This window comes from Muntiacus reevesi, chromosome 6, assembly GCF_963930625.1.
Source record: "Muntiacus reevesi chromosome 6, mMunRee1.1, whole genome shotgun sequence".
In the NCBI taxonomy this organism is placed as follows: domain Eukaryota; kingdom Metazoa; phylum Chordata; class Mammalia; order Artiodactyla; family Cervidae; genus Muntiacus; species Muntiacus reevesi.
Genome location: NC_089254.1, coordinates 41072471 through 41094365, shown reverse-complemented (window position 1 = coordinate 41094365; position 21895 = coordinate 41072471). Strand labels below are relative to the sequence as shown.

At 34.8% G+C, this 21895-nt stretch overlaps 1 protein-coding gene across 2 annotated transcripts in view; it reads left to right on the top strand.

The window, feature by feature from the left end:
* Window positions 1–21895, top strand: part of PHTF2 (putative homeodomain transcription factor 2) — a 129062-nt gene that overhangs the window by 76042 nt on the left and 31125 nt on the right. For both annotated transcript variants that reach the window (XM_065939942.1, XM_065939944.1), the window contains exons 4-9: window positions 4369–4438; window positions 5006–5164; window positions 8542–8707; window positions 9610–9774; window positions 19765–19951; window positions 21459–21614. In XM_065939942.1, the coding sequence (XP_065796014.1) occupies window positions 4369–4438; window positions 5006–5164; window positions 8542–8707; window positions 9610–9774; window positions 19765–19951; window positions 21459–21614 (903 nt within the window). The remainder of the gene's footprint in view (window positions 1–4368; window positions 4439–5005; window positions 5165–8541; window positions 8708–9609; window positions 9775–19764; window positions 19952–21458; window positions 21615–21895) is intronic.

Here is a 21895-nt window from a genome sequence, read left to right as displayed (position 1 = left end):
TGATGAGAGAAAAAGGTTGAGAACAGAACATTGGGAAACAAGATTTAACGGATAGGCTTATTAAAAAAAAAAAAGAGAGAGAGAGATGTAAGTGAAGGAGGAAAGAGAAATGAGAGATTGTGAAACAGCAGTCTGAGAATATCACAAAGCTAGAATGGTCAAGAATATTAGCAGAGAGGTCTACTAAGATGCTTTAAAATGCTCTTTGACAGTCTTTAACTTGTTGGGCAAAATGTTAACTACCTTAAGAGGTTGTGTTACCGGTTGGCACATTTGGATGTTTTTGAAATTAAGTCCCCACCCCAAATCTATCTATCTATGTGCAATTTTTTAGCTTTAAGTGCTCATCACCAATTACTATTTTACTTATGTAATCTTGTTTTTAATAGATCTATTTTAATGCCTAAATAGAGGCTAAGGTAAGGGAGGATTATATCAGTTGGTACTTGGTGTGCTGGCAGGATGAACTTAGGGAAGGCTAAGACTTATAACTTGTTTCTGAAATATGTCTCCTTTTAAAGATAATACTTTGAAGTAGTAGCTGAAGAATTAAAACTTAATTTTGTTATTTTGCGTTAAAAGGCTCAATTTCTTGAAAAGCCTCAAAGCACATTCCATTCTTATTAAACGTTCTATTAGAAGCAAGCTATTTATAGTGTAAAATAAGTTTGTATTTATTCTATGGAAGATAGAGAAGTTGGGTAACTGTGGTGTATTAATGTCAATACTTGATTAAAAAACAAAAACACTGTACCTGTGGTGCTTAGAGAATATGATAACAAATGTATTGACTTTGTCCTTTTATATAATTAGTTCTTTTATTATCTGTCAAAGCAGTGAGCAACAATTAAAGGAAACCATGAAAATATATTTCTTGATAATTGTTTTTATATAAAGACCCTAGCTGATAGTGCTAAAGTGTAAAGTCTCTTGTAAATTGCAGCTTATTTTTTTCTTAAACATTTTAGAAATTATAACTGAAAACTATAGTTTTTTGTTCCCTTTGACCCAAATTTAAAAGAAAATATGGAATTTCCCTGTTTTAGTACCCACTAGTAGGAGAAGGCAATGGCAACCCACTCCAATACTCTTGCCTGGAACATCCCATGGATGGAGGAGCCTGGTAGGTTGCAGTCCATGGGGTCGCTAAGAGTCGGACACAATGGAGTGACTTCACCTTCACTTTCATGCATTGGAGAAGGAAATGGCAATCCCCTCCAGTGTTCTTGCCTAGAGAATCCCAGGGACGGGGGAGCCTGGTGGGCTGCCCTCTATGGGGTCGCGCAGAGTCGGACATGACTGAAGCGACTTAGCAGCAGCAGCAGAGCTGTAAAGTTTCAACAAAACAATGTTGTTTCAAGTCGTTAAAGGGATGGGGGAAACTAAATAGGATTTCCAGAAAGTGGTTAGTATATATTTCAATAATATATACCCAATAAAGAATATATTATTTGATTTCTTGGCAGTTATATTCATAGCACTTGATTATTTCTACTTTTTAGTTAAACCAGTAGTTTAAGAAAATCTTTCTAAAGCTAAGTTAGTTTTCGTTGTTTGTTCACTTAAACTTTTTGAAGGCTCATAATTTTTTTTAGTACTGAAAGCTATGCTGTTTTGTATAAATGTAGTTTACTCAAAACCAATTTAAAGTTGTTCAACTTAAAATATCTTCTTAATTAAAATCACATGCTATAAATGCTGACACATTGGTACTAATATTTTTTGTTTTTGTAAATAAAATCACTAATGGTAGAAGATTTATCAATAATACTCTTATTTTTTTATTTTTTTAATTTAATTTTTTTAATAATACTCTTGTATATCCTTTTTTTTTAAAAATCCTTTAAATACCCTGATAGGCTACCTTGAAGGATAAGTTTTTGTCAACTCTGCTGTGACTTTACAATGCTATGACTTTACAATGTAGCTTAAAATTATGCTATGACTTTACAGTGTATGATAGTTCAAAATGTTTTAATAAAATATAAAATAGGAAATTAATCACATATTTAAAATGCCAAGTAGAATAAGCATGTTGAAAAACAACATAATTGCATAAATCAAAATACTTTACTGTTTCTCTTATAAGGACTTAAAGTTCTTAAAACAGTCTTGAGGAAAAGTTTAGGTTTACAGCAGTAAATTAGGCTTCAGATTTGTCATAAACATTGGCAGTAAGGTTATTTTCAAAGTGCTGGAAAAGCAGTTTATGAAAGATAGAAGTAAATGAAAATATGTTATTGTTTTCAAATTTATTGGCACTAATAAAGGTAAAATAGCATAATAAACTTCAGGCCAAATTTAAATAGTGTTTGATCAGTGAATTTTTTGTTTAAATATGTTTTACTAGTTTACCTTTCCAATTTGCAAAATATTGGGAGTGATTTATAGTCTATGAGTGACACTATCATGACATTAAAGTGGGAAATGGCTTGCAGGTAGTTGTTTTTTGTGATGTGCAGTAGTTAATATTCTTTCAGCTCACCGTGAATGCTGATTTAGTGAATACTGACTGTTGTTCTTAGGAGAAATACAGAATTAAGTTCCTGCAAGCCCCTAGTCACAACACTTGTCAGCTAATCAATATATAACCTTGTTTAAATGACATCTTACTTAATATATGGTGTTGATTCGTTAACACTGAACTATCGGGAAACACCTCATGCCTGCACAGAGCTTATCTAACACATTTTCTCAGTGAGCCATGTCACAGCCTTCATGCACTTAGGAACGCTAGACCACTTGTCAGCACTATCTCAGGGACCATTTCCACACAAAATTACCAACAGAAAGCAAAAGATTTGACGCCGAGTAGATTGTGAAAAGGAACTGAAAGGAGAGCTGTGCACTAAGGCAGAGTGATGCCTTGTTTGATCTCAGCTGGGAATGTGAACACTGAGTGACTCCAATTGTCTGCCACTCTCACTGTGCATGTCTGCAAATGACTGCAAGATCATAGCAAATATTGATTTTAGGGGCAAGTTAATTTTAGCCTATAGGTGAGTTTGCAGGTATGGAATCTATGAATATCAGGATTGACTATATGTAAGATGATCATGGCTGTGTCTTCAACTCTGACCTTCTTTCTTTTGTTTTTGTATCTGTGGATAGTTTGCAACTTCACATGGACAGACTGTTTGAAGTAGTTCAGAGCTTAATTGCATCTTGATTTCAGGATACATTTTTGGTTTAAACATCTCAGTTAATTTTGAGCTCAAATGTCCTATTGTCTGTTTCAGATAAAAATGTTACTTGATTAAATTTTTATTTTAAGGAGTCATTATTACTTAGATCAGGACTAAACAAAGGATTTACTTTATAGTTACTTGGTTAACTGAATGAACAATAAACAAATCTTTGAAACACTAGGTCATCTCTCAGCACTTGAATTCCAAGGAGTTTAGCCTGGGCTCCTCCAATTCTTAACATCCTAGTCTTAAGTTATAAAGTGTAATTTATTTTTTGATTTTTTTTTCGTTGATTTTGATCTCTACTCCTACTTTAACTTGGTACACTGATGCAGAAACTTAATCTTAGTGTTCAGTAATTTAAAGTTGAAACTAATTCATTTCATGATTTCTGCCTTCTCCTTCCTCCTCCTCCTGGGCATGGCATCTAAGCTATGAGGTGATAAGGTAGCATTGTGGTCTGGTTAGTGGTTGGCATGTGAAGATAGTGGCAGCCCTGAGATGTGCATTGTCCTCTCTGGTCTCACCCTACATGTTGGCATCTGCTAAGAAGTCTGCATTCCTGTCTGTCCTCAACTCTGTGACCCCTGCTTTCTTCAGCACTGCCTCCAGCATCACACCTTAAAGGCCCTTTAGGGCCACTGTTGTCCCAGCCAGCTTTAGCACTTTCCCGTGCAAAACAAGGGCCACCTCAGTCTCCTGGACCATCTTAGGCTGTATATCTGAATTGGTGGTGATAGTCTTTGTTTTAAAATTATGCTTTTCGTAATAAACAGACCCCATGTGTTACATACATCCCTAAAGTTATCCTTTTGGAAATAATAAAATTCATTACACTACTGTTGTGTTCCGTTTGTCACAAATATATGTGATAGTTTTTGTACATTATATTGCTTAAAGTTTTTCTTCTTAATCGAAATCTTTAGGCATTGATTTTGGGTATTAAAAATGTACATGTGTTGAATTTCAATACTACTTTTTTGCTGAGTTAAAATTGACATATAACATACTAGTTTCAGGTGTAAAACATAGTAATTAGATATTTGTATATATTGAGAAATGATCCCAACAGTAAGTCTAGTTTAAATAATCATCCCCATACGTGCTTACATATTTTTTTTCTTGTGATAAGAACTTTAAGATCTACTCTCTTATCAATACTACTTTTAATATGTTACAGGGGTTAAGGAATAAACCAAAGAAAACAGCACATGTGAAACCAGACCTCATAGATGTCGATCTTGTAAGAGGTGAGTCTTGAATAACCAAATATTTTATGAAATTATAAATTGTCCTCAAAGGAACAGAGTTCAAAATGGGTTAGATATATATGTTTGTAGGAATAAAAGCAATGTGAGGCAATGTGAAGTTAGAAGTAATATTAAAAAAGAGAGAGTGGAGACCTTTAAATACCATTGACTAGTCTTTTCTCTCACTAAAAATCATTCCAAGTAATAAGTGTAAAAGAAAAGCAGCTTGTATTTGCTTAGCAAACTATAAAGCTTGTTATAAACATTAAAGTGGTATTTTTAATTCCTAACTGAAACTGACATTTGAAAATTGTCTTGTATTTATAAAATGTGTAGGAGAAATTTTGCTGTTATTTCAGTTAAAAATAGTTCTTTTCAAAGTACCTGAGTCAATATAATGGCATGTGTGATGTTTTTAAAAATGTTTCCTACCCACAGTTGGACAGTTGACACCCATAGTACAAAAGAAATAATATGTTGTATTGTTCTTCAGATGTTGAAATTTTTTTCTTTAAGGAAATTAAAAAATAGTAAATGTTGTCTTTCATTTTGCATTACTTTTCTTAGGGTCTGCATTTGCTAAAGCAAAACCTGAAAGTCCGTGGACTTCTTTGACTAGAAAGGGAATTGTTCGAGTTGTATTTTTTCCCTTTTTCTTCCGGTGGTGGTTACAAGTAACATCAAAAGTCATCTTTTTCTGGCTTCTAGTCCTTTATCTTCTTCAAGGTACAACTAAATGAAAGAAATGCATTTTGCTTTTAACTTTCAGCATTTTTTTTTTTTTTTTGGTTAGGATTACTAAGGCTTTGTTATTTTTAAAATACACTACTTCCGAGTATGGAAAAAGAATTTATAGTGATACTTGATTTAGTAAGACACAAATAGTTTGGGATTAAAAATGTTTAAGAAAGCAAAGTAGTTATTTTCCAAAATAATTTTATTATAATTTGAATGTGTGTATTGCTAAAGAAAAATACAAATTGAGAGAATTTTTAGAAATTACAGAATCTCTTCCAAATGTACCCCTACATATATGGACACGAGTCTTTTTTTATGAAGCCTTAAGGTTAATTCTTCCTTTCTCAGCAGTATTCTTTTTTTTCCTCTTAACCACAGTGTTCTGAGACTGTCCTCATTCTGTATTAAAATTCTGTGTACCATGTACTGCTCTAAGAGCTTGTCACAGATGCTCATTTAATACATCCATCCAGTGAAGCATGGGTACTATTAGTATGCCTTCCCTACAGACATGGGACCTGAAGGACCTGCAGGTCCAGTTACATACTCAGCAAGTGTGGCAGTCCAGGTTCAAGTCTAAGCAGTCTGACCTCAGAAGCACATGCTTAACGCCTCTGTAACATTGCATCCCAGCACAGCAGTGGTCCAGGGCACAGTCTCAGCAACAGCATACAGTGCAAAATGCACAGCACTCCAGAGCATTTACAGCCTAAAAGAAGAAATTGCTCACATTTTTATCACTCTAACAAAACAATTTTAATTTGGTTGATACCCTTTTAGTGTTTTTAATATCTTATTTTTTTTTTAAACACAATTGTAATCCTGAGGGGCTTCCCTCATGGCTCAGCTGATAAAGAATCCGCCTGCAATGCTGGAGACCTGGGTTCAATCCCTGGATTGGGAAGATCCCCTGAAAAAGGGAAAGGCTACCCACTCCAGTATTCTGGCCTGGAGAATTCCATGGATTGTACAGTCCATGGGGTCGCAAAGAGTTGGACATGACTGAGCGTCTTTCACTTTCTTTCTATCAAAAATACTAAGTAAAAGATAATATCTTTTAAGTAAATGAAAACGATAAAAATGAAAGATTTATTTAGGTTATTTCTTTAAGTTTAGTCGCTCAGTCGTGTCTGACTCTTTGTGACCCCGTGGATTATAGGCTACCAGGCTCCTCTGTCCACAGGATTTTCCAGACAAGAATACTGGAGTGGGTTGCCATTTCCTTCTCCAGAGGATCTTCCTGACCCAGGGATTGAACCCAGGTCTCCCACGTTGTAGGCAGACACTTCACTGTCTGAGCCACCAGGGAAGTCTTTCTTTAAGCTTGTGTATATCTTATGTACTTAAGAGGGAGTGAACTTGAAGTTATCCTCCAATGTTTTCTAGTTTACCTAGAGAACACTTTATTCTAAAGTGGTCAGAAATTGCAATTGCTTATTAGAATAATAGTTAATCAGTATCATTCATTGTAACCACTGTGCCTCGTACTTTTTTGATATTATTGCTTTATTGTATTTGAAGACAAACAAGTTTCCAGTGGAATTAGAAGGTCGCATATTGTGGCTGAAATTCACATGTTGGCTTGCCTAAATTAAATAGGGAGCATAGCTTAGATCAAGCGTGAAAAACAGATATTTTTCAGTTCCAAACTGAAGTTTAATGTTATTAGTGTTTTTAAGTGTTGGCCACTGAAATTTTCCCTGGTAAAGCTTAGTTTAAAAAGTGTTTCAAGTCATGCAGCCAGTGACAAAGCCATGATAAGACAAACCCTCAGCAATCTGAGTGCCTTTAGAAGCCCCTGTGCTTCTGCCTCTTTGCATATTGAGCAGAGTATAGCGCTCTGAATTATGTCCTCATTCTCTATCCCACCTTCTTGCCCTGAAGAGTAGAAAGAATCGTGTGCAGTCAGACTGGGTTTTACATAACTACAGTTTTTCACTTCAGTCACATGCCTTTTAAGTATATCAACTATATATTTTCAGCTTCATCCTACTTATTATGTCATTTCTCTCCTGGATCACTGCCAAGAGCCCTTATGTCATTTACTTTCTGTCCATTTACCTTTTGGGCTTCCCTGGTGGCTTGGTGGTAAAGAATCCACCTGCCTTTCAGGGGACATGGTTTTGATCTCTGGGGCAGGAAAATCCCCCAGAGAAAGAAACGACAATCCACTCCAGTATTCTTGCCTGGGAAATCCCATGGACAGAGGAGCCTGGGGGGCTACAGTCCATGGGCTCACAAGAGTCAGACACGACATAGTGACTAAACATACACACATACATTTACCTTTTACATTACAAATATAAATCAGCCACACAAGTTCTAAATCTTAATTATCATTGCCTTCAAGATAAAGAACCAGTTTTTCAGTCAGTCTCTTAAATTTCTCAACTTTAACCAAACCAAACTGGTTCTGTGCTGTTTCTTAAACATTCTGTGCCCTTTTTGGTAACCTGTGTGTTTGGGGGTAACTCTTTTTTGCCTGTGTAGCCCTTTCCCCTTTTGTTTACTTAGTCCACTACTTATTCTGTGAGTTACTAACTGTTGAGAATTAGGCATTAGAATTCCTTCATACCTCTCCAGTTCACATATCTTTTTTGTGTGTCATAGATATTCTGTTAGTCTATTTAGACTGCTACAATAAAATACTACAGACTGAGTGGCTTAAACAGCAGAAATTCATATTCTCATGGTTATGGAAGCTGGACATCTAAGATCAAGGTGCTGTTAGGGTTGGTGTCTGTTAGAGGTTTCTTTTCCTGTCTTGTAGGTGGCTGCCTTCTTGCAGTATCCTCACATGGCCTTTATTCTGTGCATGAGCTGAAAGAGATTTCTGGTACCTCTAGCTCTTATAGGAGCACTGGTCCTTTTGGATTAAGGTCTTACCCTTATGATTTTATTCAATCTTCATTACATCATATAGGCCCTATCTGTTAAGATAGTCATGTTGGGGGTCAGGACTTTAACATACAGAATGAGGGTGGAGGGCACAATTCGGTTCATTACAGGGATTTTAGTTATTTCTTTATATGTCCCCCTTTTCCTTTCAGGAGGGGGTGTCTGTGATCTTACTAGGAATGCCTTTAGATTTATATGGATCTAGTTTTTATTGCTGTGTTAAGATGTGTACTTTAGAGACCACGTTGGCTGTTACTTTGTTCCAAGAGTTTATTTCTGAATGGCATGCTTAGCCAGGGGCAGACAAGTCTTGAAGAGCTTGTCTGAAGTAACTTTTATACTCATTTAATTTAGAAAAACAATCTGGCAAACAACAATGTTAGAACAGTTTTTAAAGTTTTTTTTAAAGCTTTGAGGACATGACTGTCAGATCTATAATTAAATGTATTTTCTTTCCCTCTTTGTAGTTGCCGCAGTAGTATTATTCTGTTCGGCTTCTAGCCCACATAGCATACCTCTGACGGAAGTGATTGAGCCGGTATGGCTGATGCTGCTCCTAGGTACTGTGCACTGCCAGATTGTTTCAACAAGAACACCCAAACCTCCGCTAAGTGCCGGGGGTAAAAGAAGAAGGTACTGTCTGGTTAAAAGTGATCTTTTTGTAGATTTCTGTAATTTGAATCAAGGATTGTTCTTGACTTGAATGAAATGTTATCTTGAAACAGTTAGCTTCAGAATCAGCTGTTGAATAATTTAGTTTCTTTTATTTGCTTCAGAGCCATTTTGAGACCCCATACCTGTTTGTTTTTGTTTTCTTTCTTGAAGCTCATTGTTGAGGCATGTGATATCAATGTAGGGAATATATGTTAGTTGGAATTGCTAATTATTTCCACTATTACAGAATCTTGTACTTAAAAGATGCTTTGGCAAAAACAAAAGTCAAGGAAATTTTTTAGCTAAATTCCATTTATTATATGTCATTTGAAGCTGTTTAATATTGCCCTTTGATTAAGTAAGCATAGCAAGTCTTACTGGCCACTTAGCACAGTGAAGTTCTGTTTTAAGGGTCTTTGGGAACAATTTCTCTTTTGAATGTTGTTGCTAAGAGATTGTGACATTTGCCGTTTTGGAATATTGATTTAAGTTCTTTATTTAAAAAAAAAAACCTAATTAGATAAGTAGCACTGCTGAACAGATAGATTATAAGTCTCTCCAATTTAAATTTTCCTTTTCATCTGCAAATAAGTAGCATTCCAATAGGGAAGGGGTATTTTTGTAAATAATCTGCCTGTTGCTATCCTTACAACCTCATGTCCACTGACTTGTCAGTATGACCAAGAAACAATAGCTTAACACTTACAGAAACTGGTCTTGAATATGTACTTAATATTTGGCATAACTTTTATGCGTCAACCTGAATTTTACTGTGTATTAGAGTTCTTGTGTTTATGTTTTCTGAATTTTTAAATGTACTGTCGAGAAAGTGGTTATTAAAATTTAAAGTTACCTTCTACTATTAATCTCTTCTAATGAAGGAAATTAAGAAAAGCAGCCCATTTGGAAGTACATAGGGAAGGAGATGGTTCTAGTACCACAGATAACACACAGGAGGGAGCAGTTCAGAGCCACGGTACAAGCACCTCTTACAGTGTTGGCGCTGTCTTCAGAGATCTCTGGCATGCTGCTTTCTTTTTATCAGGGTTTGTATTTATTCAAGACTTCCTATGGCTTAGAAATGCACTGTTCCTTTTTTGGCACTACAGTCTTAATTAATGCGTACTAATGATTTTGAATATGACAGTCCTATTGTGGATTTTATTTTTATAAGTTATAAAGCTATGTATAATGGAAAAAATAGAGACCATAAAATTCACTCTGAGATATACACACATATATGTAAATTTACATATATGTATAAATACATCTGTATGAGAATGAATATATACTATCAAGTATATTTAGTTAGTATTTTTTGATTTTAGTTTCTTTTGTGATTTCTCAAGTACTATTTTATTTCTATTAAGTTGCTTATTTAATCTCCATCAGCACTATAGGACAAATTGGCTTTGTTAATGTAGCATGTGAGTTGTATGACATTTTTAAAAAATCTGCCTCAATTACCTAAAATTATCTGAAGTAAAACATATAGGTATAGGTATATGTATTGTTACTTGAAAGAATAAACTATATACTGTAATACCAGATTCTGTTTTTTGTAGTTTGGGTTTTTTATTTAGTTTGTGCCATAATAAAAACTGGTGAAAATTGCTAAGTTAATAAGTCAAGAAAAGGGATACTGCAAGTAACTTATTTTCAGTCACTTCTGGTAACTTCTCTGCTAGTATCATTGTTTTATCAATTTGTGATTGTGTTCTTATGATAAAGTTTATCATGCACTATATAATTATAGTGCATGTAATTAATTATATAATTAGTTTATATCCTGGGCATATTCTTATTGATAGTAATTTGGGGAGAAATTTTCACAAATTTTAATAATTTTCAGTAATGTGGCATTAAGTTGATTCTCTGACTTTTCAACCACTTGGTCTTCTAGAAAATACATATTTTATATCAGTTCACTTCAGTTGCTCAGTCATCTGTCTCTTTGCCACCCCATGGACTATAGCATGCCAGGCTTCCCTGTCCATCACCAACTCCCGGAGCTTACTCAAACTCATGTCCATCGAGTCAGTGATGCCATCCAACCATCTCATCCTCTGTCATCCCCTTCTCCTCCTGCCCTCAATCTTTCCCAGCATCAGGGTCTTTTCCAATGAGTCAGCTCTTCACATGAGGTGGTGAAAGTATTGGAGCTTCAGCTTCAGTATCAATCCTTCCAGTGAGTGTTCAGGATTGATTTCTCTTAGGATTGACTAGTTGAATCTCCTTGCAGTTCAAGAGACTCTCAAAGAGTCTTCTCCAACACCACAGTTCAAAAGCATCAATTCTTCAGCACTCAGCTTTCTTTATAGTCCAACTCTCACATCCATACATGACTACTGGAAAAACCATAGCTTTGACTATATGGACTTTTGTTGGCAAAGTAATGTCTCTGCTTTTTAATATGCTGTCTAGGTTGGTCATAGCTTTTCTTCCAAGGAGCAGGTGTCTTTTCATTTCATGACTGCAGTCACCATCTGCAGTGATTTTGGAGCCCCCCAAAATAAAGTCATCCATTGTTTCCACTGTTTCTCCTAGCTATTTGCCATGAAGTGATGGGACTGGATGCCATGATCTTAGTTTTCTGAGTGTTGAGTTTTGAGACAGCTTTTTCACTCTCTTTCAATTTCATCTAGAGGCTCTTTAGTTTTTCTTTGCTTTCTGTCATAAAGGTGGTATCATCTGCATATCTGAGGTTATTGATATTTCTTCTGGCAGTCTTGATTCCGGCTTGTGCTTCAGCCAGCCTGGCATTTCTTATGATGTACTCTGCATATAAGTTAAATAACCAGGGTGACAATACACAGCCTTGATGTACTCCTTTCCCAATGTGCAATCAGTCTGTTGTTGCATGTCTGGTTCTAACTGTTGCTTCTTGACCCATATACAGGTTTCTCAGGAGGCAGGTAAGGTGGTCTGGTATTCCCATCTTCTTAAGAATTTTCCACAGTTTGTTGTGATCCACATAATCAAAGGCTTTAGCTTAGTCCCTGAAGCAAATGTTTTTCTGGAGCTCTTGCTTTCTTCATGATCCAGTGGATGTGGGCAATTTGATCTCTGGTTCCTCTGCCTTTTCTACATCCGGCTTGAACATCTGGAAGTTCTCAGTTCATGTATTGTTGAAGCCTAGCTTGGAGAATTTTATGAATATAAATAAATATCTCTAATTTCTGACAGTGAAAATATGATAGTTTTATCACTGCCGAGTCAGTTTTTTAAATGTTTCTCAAGACTTTCTGTAAGCAAGTATCAATGGCATAGTAGATATGTTTTGCTTTGAGGGGATCATTTAGATATTTTGGTCATTTGAAACTGGTGTTGTATTTTTTTTTTTTTTTCTTTTTGATGGTGTTGTATTTATATGTAGTATTCAGAGTCCTCCTAACTTAGTCAGTTCATGCCTTTAGAATTCTGCCATGTTTCTCTAGTCAAATGAGTTTCAGACTCTAATTTTCATCTTTTGGGGCTGTACCATACTTCGACTCCTAGTTATTGATATTATAATGGCTAAATCCCTTTGGGTTTATTCCCTTTAATCATGACAACCGTAATCTGACTGTTTTTAAAGAAGCACCATTTTAAACTGTCTCCTTTGGGATCATTTGCCAGCATATGAATGAGACTGTTTTAAATACTGGGTATAAAAAGATCTTAAGAAAAATGTTAATTTCAAAAGTTCTATACTGAGTTCTGGAATCTTGATGATGTCTTGGTCTTTCAGGCTTTGATAAGTCACAGAGTGCTTAAACTGAAATACCAACCGAGATTTAAAGTTGTTTCTGGTGATAACAAGTTGAATTAGCATAACTGATGGAAAAATAAATGCATAATCACACAAATATCTAAGCTTTGTGTTTGGTGAGTTGATGGTTTTCTGAATGTTACAATGAAAACTGTATTTTTAATACCCTGTATTTATGTTAGGCACTACTTATTAATGTCATTTCTAAGTATATTTCATCTTTAAGATAAAACTTTTCTTTTTAAAGTAAGGCATAGGCTGATTCATGTCAATGTATGGCAAAAACCACTACAATATTGTAAAGTAATTAGCCTCCAACTAAAAATAATTGGGAAAAAAAATTAAGACTAAAGTAAAATAAATAAAGTAAGGCATAATATTTCTCATTTGAAAAGAATTGAGAATTATTATAAAGGGATTCTGTAAACCTGAGAAAACTGAGCCAGACAAAATATCAGTTAGAAAGATATACAAATCAGTCATATTTCCTAAGGATTTAGCACTTTAACATCAGTTAGTTATAGTCTTAAATTGGCATAATTATAGAAAGATTAAATATGAAGAATTGCATCTAGGTTGTACATCTCTTTAGCATGGTACCTGTTTCAAAATTCAGATAGATCCTAAGTTCTCTTTCATATCCTTTAAGATTTCATTTGGCTATCACAATATCATTAAAACGAAAGCATTTTGAATTATGCTTTTGAGTAGAAAAAGTAATTATATAAATTGAATTGGTAAGTTAGAGACAACAGAATAAAACCAGGTTACATGTTGACTCCTCTGTGTAACTGACCTACCTTGAAGTGTTCTGTTCCGTTTAGCTTCCATATTTACTGTTTTTAACACTAAAGTGAAAATTAAAGGTTTAATAAATTGATTTTCTTCACATAATGGACTGCATAGTGTAAGTAGTATGCAGTCCCGCCAGAAATTTTAGATACAGGGATTAAAACTTGGCTTTTACTGACTGTAGTTTAAATAGTTCAGTTGTTTAAGCTGTCGCGACTGGGTGAAGCTATGTTGCATGTCTTTCACAGATAAGACCATGTAAAAGCCAGTGTATTCTGGCTTTTCCCAGATTTTTAAGACTATCTTATGGACACAACTAGATAACTTATTAAATTTGCTAGTGTCACTGTATTTTAGAGTTGGATTGATCCTAGAAAGATTACAGGTACTATAAATAAATTAATTTGGTACACCTCTCAAACTTATTTGTGATAGAGGATACCTAGAGAAACATAGGGTCCCCAGAGTCTTTGAAAGGGGTATGTTAGCATGTAATCAAGGTGTAGTCATAGATCCAGAAAGCAGTGATGGTTGTAATAGGCCCCTATGTCATTCTCTTATATCTGAGATTTTATGCATTTTGTTTCTATAACTTTCTCTCCCCCTTGATTCCTAACCATGTGCAAATGAGAGCACGACCAGAAATTTCATACTGTGTCTAGAGCAGAGTTACCTGCTGCTGTTAACTTTTTCCTTAGCATGTCTAATGTCCTTTAGTACTGAAAGCATGATCTTCAATTGGCTCAGTTTATATACCTCTGAATAGTTTTGAGAGCACCAAAAAAATACTTCCAATATTTTTTTTCCATAGCAATACAGAGTATTCTGAGTGCTCTTGATTATCTGACTAGGTTTTTTAATGTAGAAACATACTAAGTTTCATGTTTGGCATAGTAGATTGGATATTTCATAAGCTAAGTAGTTCTTTAAAAGTTGTGTTGACTTTTTTGGCCAAAGTTTTAATGTGAAAAAATTTAGTTTCATCATTTATTTATGGTGTAGATCGTACATGTACATGTACAAAATTTATTTACATTTTTTTCAGAAAAGAACCAAATTGTCTCTCACTGTGTCTCACGGAGGAATTAAGGCAATTAAAGTCTTGTCCTCCTAAGATATTTTTGACATAGAGCTACCTCCTTTGAACGTCAAGCATGATACTTCAAAGAAAGTATTACACAGGTCATGCCTTCCAAAAGTGTTTATTAGTTATTAGCCCCTTTATAAGCCATGACCATGGCAATGAAATTGCACATTCTGTCATTGCAAATGCTTTTTGTTCAGAATCCAATGCAGCAATACATAAATGCTGAACCACTATATTGTTACAGCTGAAGCTAAAATAATATTGTACATCAACAATACTTCAATTAAATAAGGCCAAATGCAAGAAATCCCACTTCTATTGTGGAGTAAGTAAAATCAGTATAGACTTGTATATCTCCTCTTTTAAGATACTAACCTCACTGCCCATAGTTAACTCTGGTTTTATTAGGCGATTGTATTATATGCTTTAAATGTAGCTATCAAAATGTAAGATCTTTTTGTAGATAATAGTAAAAAGCACCATATCTTTCTATACTGTAAGATTTTAATTCCTAGCTAGATTCTTTCTACCCTGCTTTTTGTTTTTGGTAGGAAATGATGATTTAGATACATGTGTTTATTTTAAAATCAATGTGCTGTTAATATTGATAAAAAATAATAAACTGACTAAATTATCTCCTGTTAAAGAGGAAATTCTATTAAATGATCCCCCCCAAAAAAGAAAAAGGAATAAAATCAAAATGATATTTAACTCCCTTCAATTTATTTTTAACATATTTTAAAGTTGTCTTAAGTAGAAGTAACTTCCCTTTTAAAAATGTATTCTAAGTAGTATTTCACAGTTATCTGTTTTTTAAAACTGAATGTCACTCCCACTGCCTTTCCCTAACAGTTTTATTATCTTTTGTAAAGAAATGGGAGGAATTCCTTAAAATCTGAGTCTTGGTAATCTGTGTTCCTTTTGAGAAATTACTATTCTGTGAAGTTCTTACTTTCAATTATTAATGACAGTATGAATGATACAGCAATCAGTGGTAAAATTAAACCTTGCCTGGAGGTTTAACCTCTTTAACCTACATTTTTTACCTTCTTTAACCTACATTTTTTTTTTTAAACTTAGCTCTCCTACATTTTCTCCTTCCTGCATTTCTCCTATGTTAAAATCTAAAGTAATCAGTTTGTACTTTTAAAAATGTATAATTTTACTTTGAAACAATTTTAACAATTGTTATTTAACAATTAGAAAAGTTGAGAGAACAGTGCAACGAACTCCCATATATTTTTCACCCAGAGACCCAGTTCAGTTCTGTTAATTGTCCCTATTAATATCTTTTACAGCAAAAGGATCTAATCTGGGATCATATGCCACAGTCAGGGGTCGTGTCTTTTTAGTCTCCTTCACTCTGGGACAGACTTCACTCTTTCCTCAAGTTTCATGTTTTTCACAGTTTGGAAGATACAGGGCATTCACTTAGTAGAATGTCCCTTAATGTGGGTTTGTGCATTTGATGCAGTGGTTTTCTGCTTCTAGTTCCAGGTGACTCATGAGAGCTCAGTGTATATCTCTTCCCTATGCTGTCTTCAGCATCATCAGTTGGTACTTGAAATTGGTCGTGGCAAGATTATCTACACCATGGAAATCAGAGGACACTACAGACAAGGACTTTCTACACCCAGATAGCTGGTTTTTCAACAGTTAGCAGTGCACCACTGAGTTAGCTGTGTGATATTTCTTCATATTTAAACCCAGTTCCACATTTTTGGTAGGAATATCATTGTGTACTATCAGGTGGCAAACAGTGTAGATTTGTTCCTCACTAGTGATATTTATATGAATCACTTGATTAAGATAGTGTCTGCTAAATTTCTGGAGAAGGAAATGGCAACCTACTCCGTGTTCTTGCCTGGAGAATCCCAGGGACGGCAGAGCCTGGTGGGCTGCCATCTGTGGGGTCACAGAGTCGGACATGACTGAAGCGACTTAGCAGCAGCAGCAGCAGCTAAATTTCTCCACTGTAAATTTATATACTTTTCCTTTGAAATCAGCAAATATTCTGTGTGGAGATATATTAACTATAAAAATGACCCATTTCTCATCCCACCATCACTTTCTAGTTTTAGCATCCATTGATGGTTCTTGCTTGAGTTATGGTAGTTGCCAAATGGTAATTTTTCTAACTACATCATTTCCTTCTACATTTATTATTTAGCATTCACTTTAAGGAAGAGCTTTCCCTTAATCATTTACTTAGGGATTTTTATTTTTTCAATTTGTTATTGTCATTTTTTATTTGAATGATTAGATTGACTTCAGTTTGGCCAGGGGATACTTTAGAGCAGATTCTTTTCTTTTGGGCATTTCCTTGTCGTTTTCTGAACCCTTCCTTACTGTTTAGCACAACAAAATGTTTCCAGGTTCAACTTGTACTTTCTCTTCCTCAGGCTTGGAACTGCTTCTTCAAGGAGAGTAGTGTGTGGAAACTAAGCTCTGAATGCTGGATACACTCATTGCTGTTGTGGCGTTGCCACCCTGGAGCCTTCTCAGTGGAAAGATCTAGAAAGTGTGTGTGTGTGTGTGTGTGTGTCCTTTTACATTTATATTTATTTCTTTGTCTAGATATAAGCCATGGATTTTCAGAGATAGTTCCAATACAGATACAATACCACAAAGCTTATTGTATCTTTTCTCCTCTTTATATTTTCATTCTCTGTCAGTGAAAAACCTGGTTCCAGTCCTTAATATACTTATTTGATTAATCCTCTTTGTGTATTGATAGCCCGTCTCCAGTCCTCTGGGCTGCACCTTGCCCCTGCCCTAAAACTGCCTTCAGATGAGTTGCCATTGTCTGTTGCTGGGCGACTCCTGCTGTTCATTCCAACTACTGTATGCTCTTGCAGCTCTTGTATTACCACTGCTGTTACCAGCCACTGCCAGGATGCCTCAGTTTGTATTTTAAGCTGCTTTGTAAACCCTGAGGTTGGTACTTACATTTAGTATTTTCTTTGTTATTTCAGCTTGATTTTCAGCTTATCTGCATTTAGTGTGAGAGAAATATCAAATAGCTACTGTAGCTTAGTAAATTACTCTTCATACCTTCTGACAGCATTACTTATAATTTGAGGAGATATTGGGAGAAACAGCCCAGAGAAAATTGGAAGGAGGCAGAGATAAGAGAGGAAGTAGGAGGTAGCTGAAAGGTATATGGAATGAGTGCTACTAGAACTCTTTCTCTTGGCTTAATACAGTCTTTACTTTGTCCTGGTAAAGAAAGAATACATTCTCCTTAGAAATATTTTTAAAGCAGCCATTATTACAGATTCAAGCCCTTTTCCTAGGTTCATATCTTTTGATCCTTTGGGGTTCTGGGTCACTCTTAAGATTACAGCTACTTTTTCCGCTTTGACAGTTGTCTTCTAGGCCTATGTTATCAACTGTCTACTGATCTTTCTCAGGATGTTCCTGGGGACTTTAGCTCCAACATTTTCATCTTTCTTCTCGAATAAATTTCTCTTCTTGCATATCCTGGCTGATTAATAACTCTATTCAACTAACTTTCCAGTCTCCTTTCCTCTTATTCATGGCCTTACTCCTTCCTTTCCAACCTAGTACAATTTCCGTGAAACTTCATAATACCTTTCCAGCACACTCTTTCACTGTCTGAGTTTCCCACATTCTTATAAGGTCAAGTAATTTCACTTCTTTTGGTATTTTTCTACATCTCCATGTTGCACAGTGTTCAGGGAAAGGTAAAGGGAACAGTAAATGACATTTCTCTCGGCAGAGAAGGTCACAGGGGTTCTCTGCACCTTTTATTTTCTCTTTTGCCCTGTCTCTCCTCTCTCCCACAGTTCATTTTCCTCCCTGCGTCTGCCACTCTTAAATGATCTTTGTTCTGTAGTGCATGCCCTTAGTCTCTTTGTGCCCCTTAGGGTCATACAGAAAGAAAAGGGCGAGACGATTGGGCATTGCGTCTTGCACCTTTGTCAGGATCTGGTCTTTGTGACCAGGAAGGATGCATTGGAGCTCTGTAGAGCACATGGGAGGGATGATCTGTCTGTCCCCTTTCGTAATCTTACAGGAGAAGGTCGGAAGTGTAAGACAAACTTTCTAGGCTTTGAGTGTGTTAAGAAGAAATCCTAACAGGCGGTTTCCCCAAGAGTGGGCTGTTGGAGATCATATAGAGAATAAACCTCAGTCAGAAGGTCTGTGTTCTAATGTCAACTTTGACTCTAACTGGCTGTGTGACCTTAAATTAATCATCTAGACCTCTTTTTATTTCTGATTTATTGTTTCCAAAGTGAGCATTTAGCATAGATGAGTTACAGTGTCCTGTACAGTTCTGATAGATTCCAATAGAACTGAGCAACTGTAGTGTTAAAGATGACATTTTTCCCCAAAGAAACATTCCCCCCCCCGCCATTTAAAAGTTCTTCTGTTTTTTGACCTACATGAAGGCATTGTACTAGTTTTATTTTTCCTGTCTTACAAAACGGATACTCTGGAGAAAATTCAAGGGTACTGACACAATTGCTTTTTAATAATGTTTTATGATAGACTTAATCTGCATTGAGCACATTTAAAGTTTGTGTGGGATTTGCATTGTATTTCTTCTACTACCCATTTCTTTTGGATAGCCATTCTTTCACCCGCTGGATCCCTCAAGCATTTGCCTATTAATCAAAAATTATTTATTATTTTCCATGTTACATATTATGTATTGAGAAAACCTTAATTCCTGTAAATGAAGAACCTCAAGTGTAGTCTTTTATTTACTTGTAAGCTACATGATTACTGATATTTTTTTCTGGAGTATTTCAGTGGGTGAAAGAGGTTACTTCTTTCTCTTTGTGTTCTTCATTTTTACCTCTTCCATTATGTAAAATTTTATCAAAGTTTTCCCTTTTTTCTTGTGCTTTTATGTTACAAAAGGTCCCGTGTCTCCATTGTGTATTAAAATGAATTTATCAGAGGTGTTTAGGTATCCACACTTATGGTAAAGTGTTTGGGTAAAGGAGAGTATTAAAATTAAGCTAAACCACTAATTGTAACTTAACTTTGTAATTACTGAGGTAGTTTTTTTTTAATTAGTCTTTAAAAGTATATTATTAACCATAATAAAATGAGCAAAATTTTGATCCTAGGTTTTGCTCAAAGACCAGTTGATTTTGACCAAATATTCTTTGATAAGTTAGGGCATGTCTCTTAGAATTGCTGTTTGTAAAACCTTAAAACTTATAAAGTAAGGTAAAATAGGACCTTGATTTTCATATTTATTTCTTATTATAGATATTATATTTCTGAATTACTTATTGTAAATATAAGATAGCAATTAAAATCTGAGAAATAGCTACCATGTTTAGTTTTTAGCAGACTGTAATTTCTACTGGTAACCTATCCAAAATAAACTAAGTCCATATAACATGTTTCACATATCTTTCTTTTTAGATCAAAGAATGCAAAGAATTCAATTGATAAATCAACTGAGACTGACAATGGCTACGTATCCCTTGATGGGAAAAAGACTGTTAAAAGCAGCGAAGATGGAATACAAAGCCACGAACCTGAGTGTGAAACTCTTCTACCGGAAGAGGCAACCTGGAACACCGGAACACTGAGGAATATCCCCAGCAAAGTGAGTGTGATTAAAAAAAATAATACTTTGTGTGATTTTACATTAGTTAATGGAAAGTGACTTAGACATAGTAGTTACCCTTGAGTGTATATATATTCTTCAGAATTTATTCTGTGAGCCTTTACAAATCACACTGATAATGATGAAAATAGATAAAGTAGTGTGAATAAGCCTGATTTCCATTATAACCTGGCACCTTCTAAATTAATTGATTGACTCTAATTTTTCTAAAATGTTAAATTAGATTTAAATTTATAATTAATGTTCCTTAAACCTTTTTATTTCTCTGTTTCCATTTGTGTAAATGAATTTGTTTCAAATGGAAGATCTGTGTTAATCTAAAAGCTTAACCTAGGACCCTGGTTTTCCTTTAATGTTCTCTATAAGAAAATCTTACTTTGTTTTTCCTACCTTTGTGACCTTTGGTGTCAGCACATTTGTTTTGTTTTTTAAAATTCTTACAGAGAAAATACTTAAGGATAACAATTGTTTATTTACTTTTCTAAAAGAAACCCTAGATTTATTGTAACATAGCCTATTATAAATATCTTCTTTCTCTTCATTTCCCTGAAGTTTTTTGGTTAAATAATTTTTTTCTTTAAAAGCTGTTACAGAGAAAAAAATGTGGTCAAATTAAAAGATAATACCTTAGTTACATTTAGAAATATAAGCATGAATGTGGGTATTGAGGAATAGTAAATGAAGAAAAGAGGAGTCTCTATTTGAGTAAAGTATGTGCTATTGCTTGACAGTACATATATTTTCAGTACCTGTAGCTGTATAATAAATATCATGGAGTGGCAGTAAAATAGAGTCCCTTACCATAATTTTAGATTTTTGAGGCATTTAACTCTCTGCTAATGTGAACCTCACATCACTAGCATGTCTCAACAAATGAAGTTTTTAGTCATGCAGTTTTCAAACATATTTCCAGGTATGTATTACCTACTAACATTCTATAAGAGGAACATGAAAGTATCAATAAAATATCTGTTCTGAAATCTCTTGGTTTCAGAATTTCTCAAATCTGGGTGTCTTAATGTGTACATGAGGTTGTCTGTCTGATATGTGTTTCATTTGGCTACCAGTCACCTCCTCTTGCCTTGTAAACCATTATTAAATCAGAGCTGGTTTTATGGCATTTTTGATTCGTGAAAATAGTAAATTCATTTTAGGTCTCTCAGCTTCTTTTAAAGGGTCTCTTTTCTACTTTTATACTATTTTATGTTCTCATAATTTTATAAGCTATTTCAGATCTTTTGAACAGAGATGTTGTAGGACAATATTTGATAAATGACTGTTGAGTTACTCTTAAAAGAACAGTACCAAAGTCACTGATTTAAGACGTTTTTTAGAAAATCAGGTGTTATTAATCAGTTACTTTGAAATTTTTAAAGGTATTTGAAGGTATGTGTATATATGTATGTATAATTTAAAGTTTTGCAGTTTTAAGCTACAGGTTTAGTCACAAATTACCAATGATCCTCTTTGCATACTCCTAACTTAGGATACCCAAAGGACAGTAACAAATATCTCTGATGAAGTCTCCAGTGAAGAAGGTCCAGAAACAGGATATCCATTGCGCCGTCATGCAGACAGGACTTCTGAGAGCATTCTTCGGAATAGAAAGTCACACCATTATAAGAAACATTACCCTAATGAGGTATTTACTTTGGCCTTACATTTGTGCATATGTATCTATATGTTTTTAACTTACAACTTCTTTCAACTATTGAATATATTACTGAAATAAATATCTCCCATCAGTCTCAATATCTTACTGTTAATATGATCTGGATTTATAGAAGAGTACTTTTTAGACTTATATGTTTCACATATAAATAGCCACACACTTTTATTCACTTTGTGCATCATCTCTGAGGATTCATACATTCAGTTTGTTGTTTTCTTTTAAAGAACATTCTGGAGAGAGAGTCTGTGAAC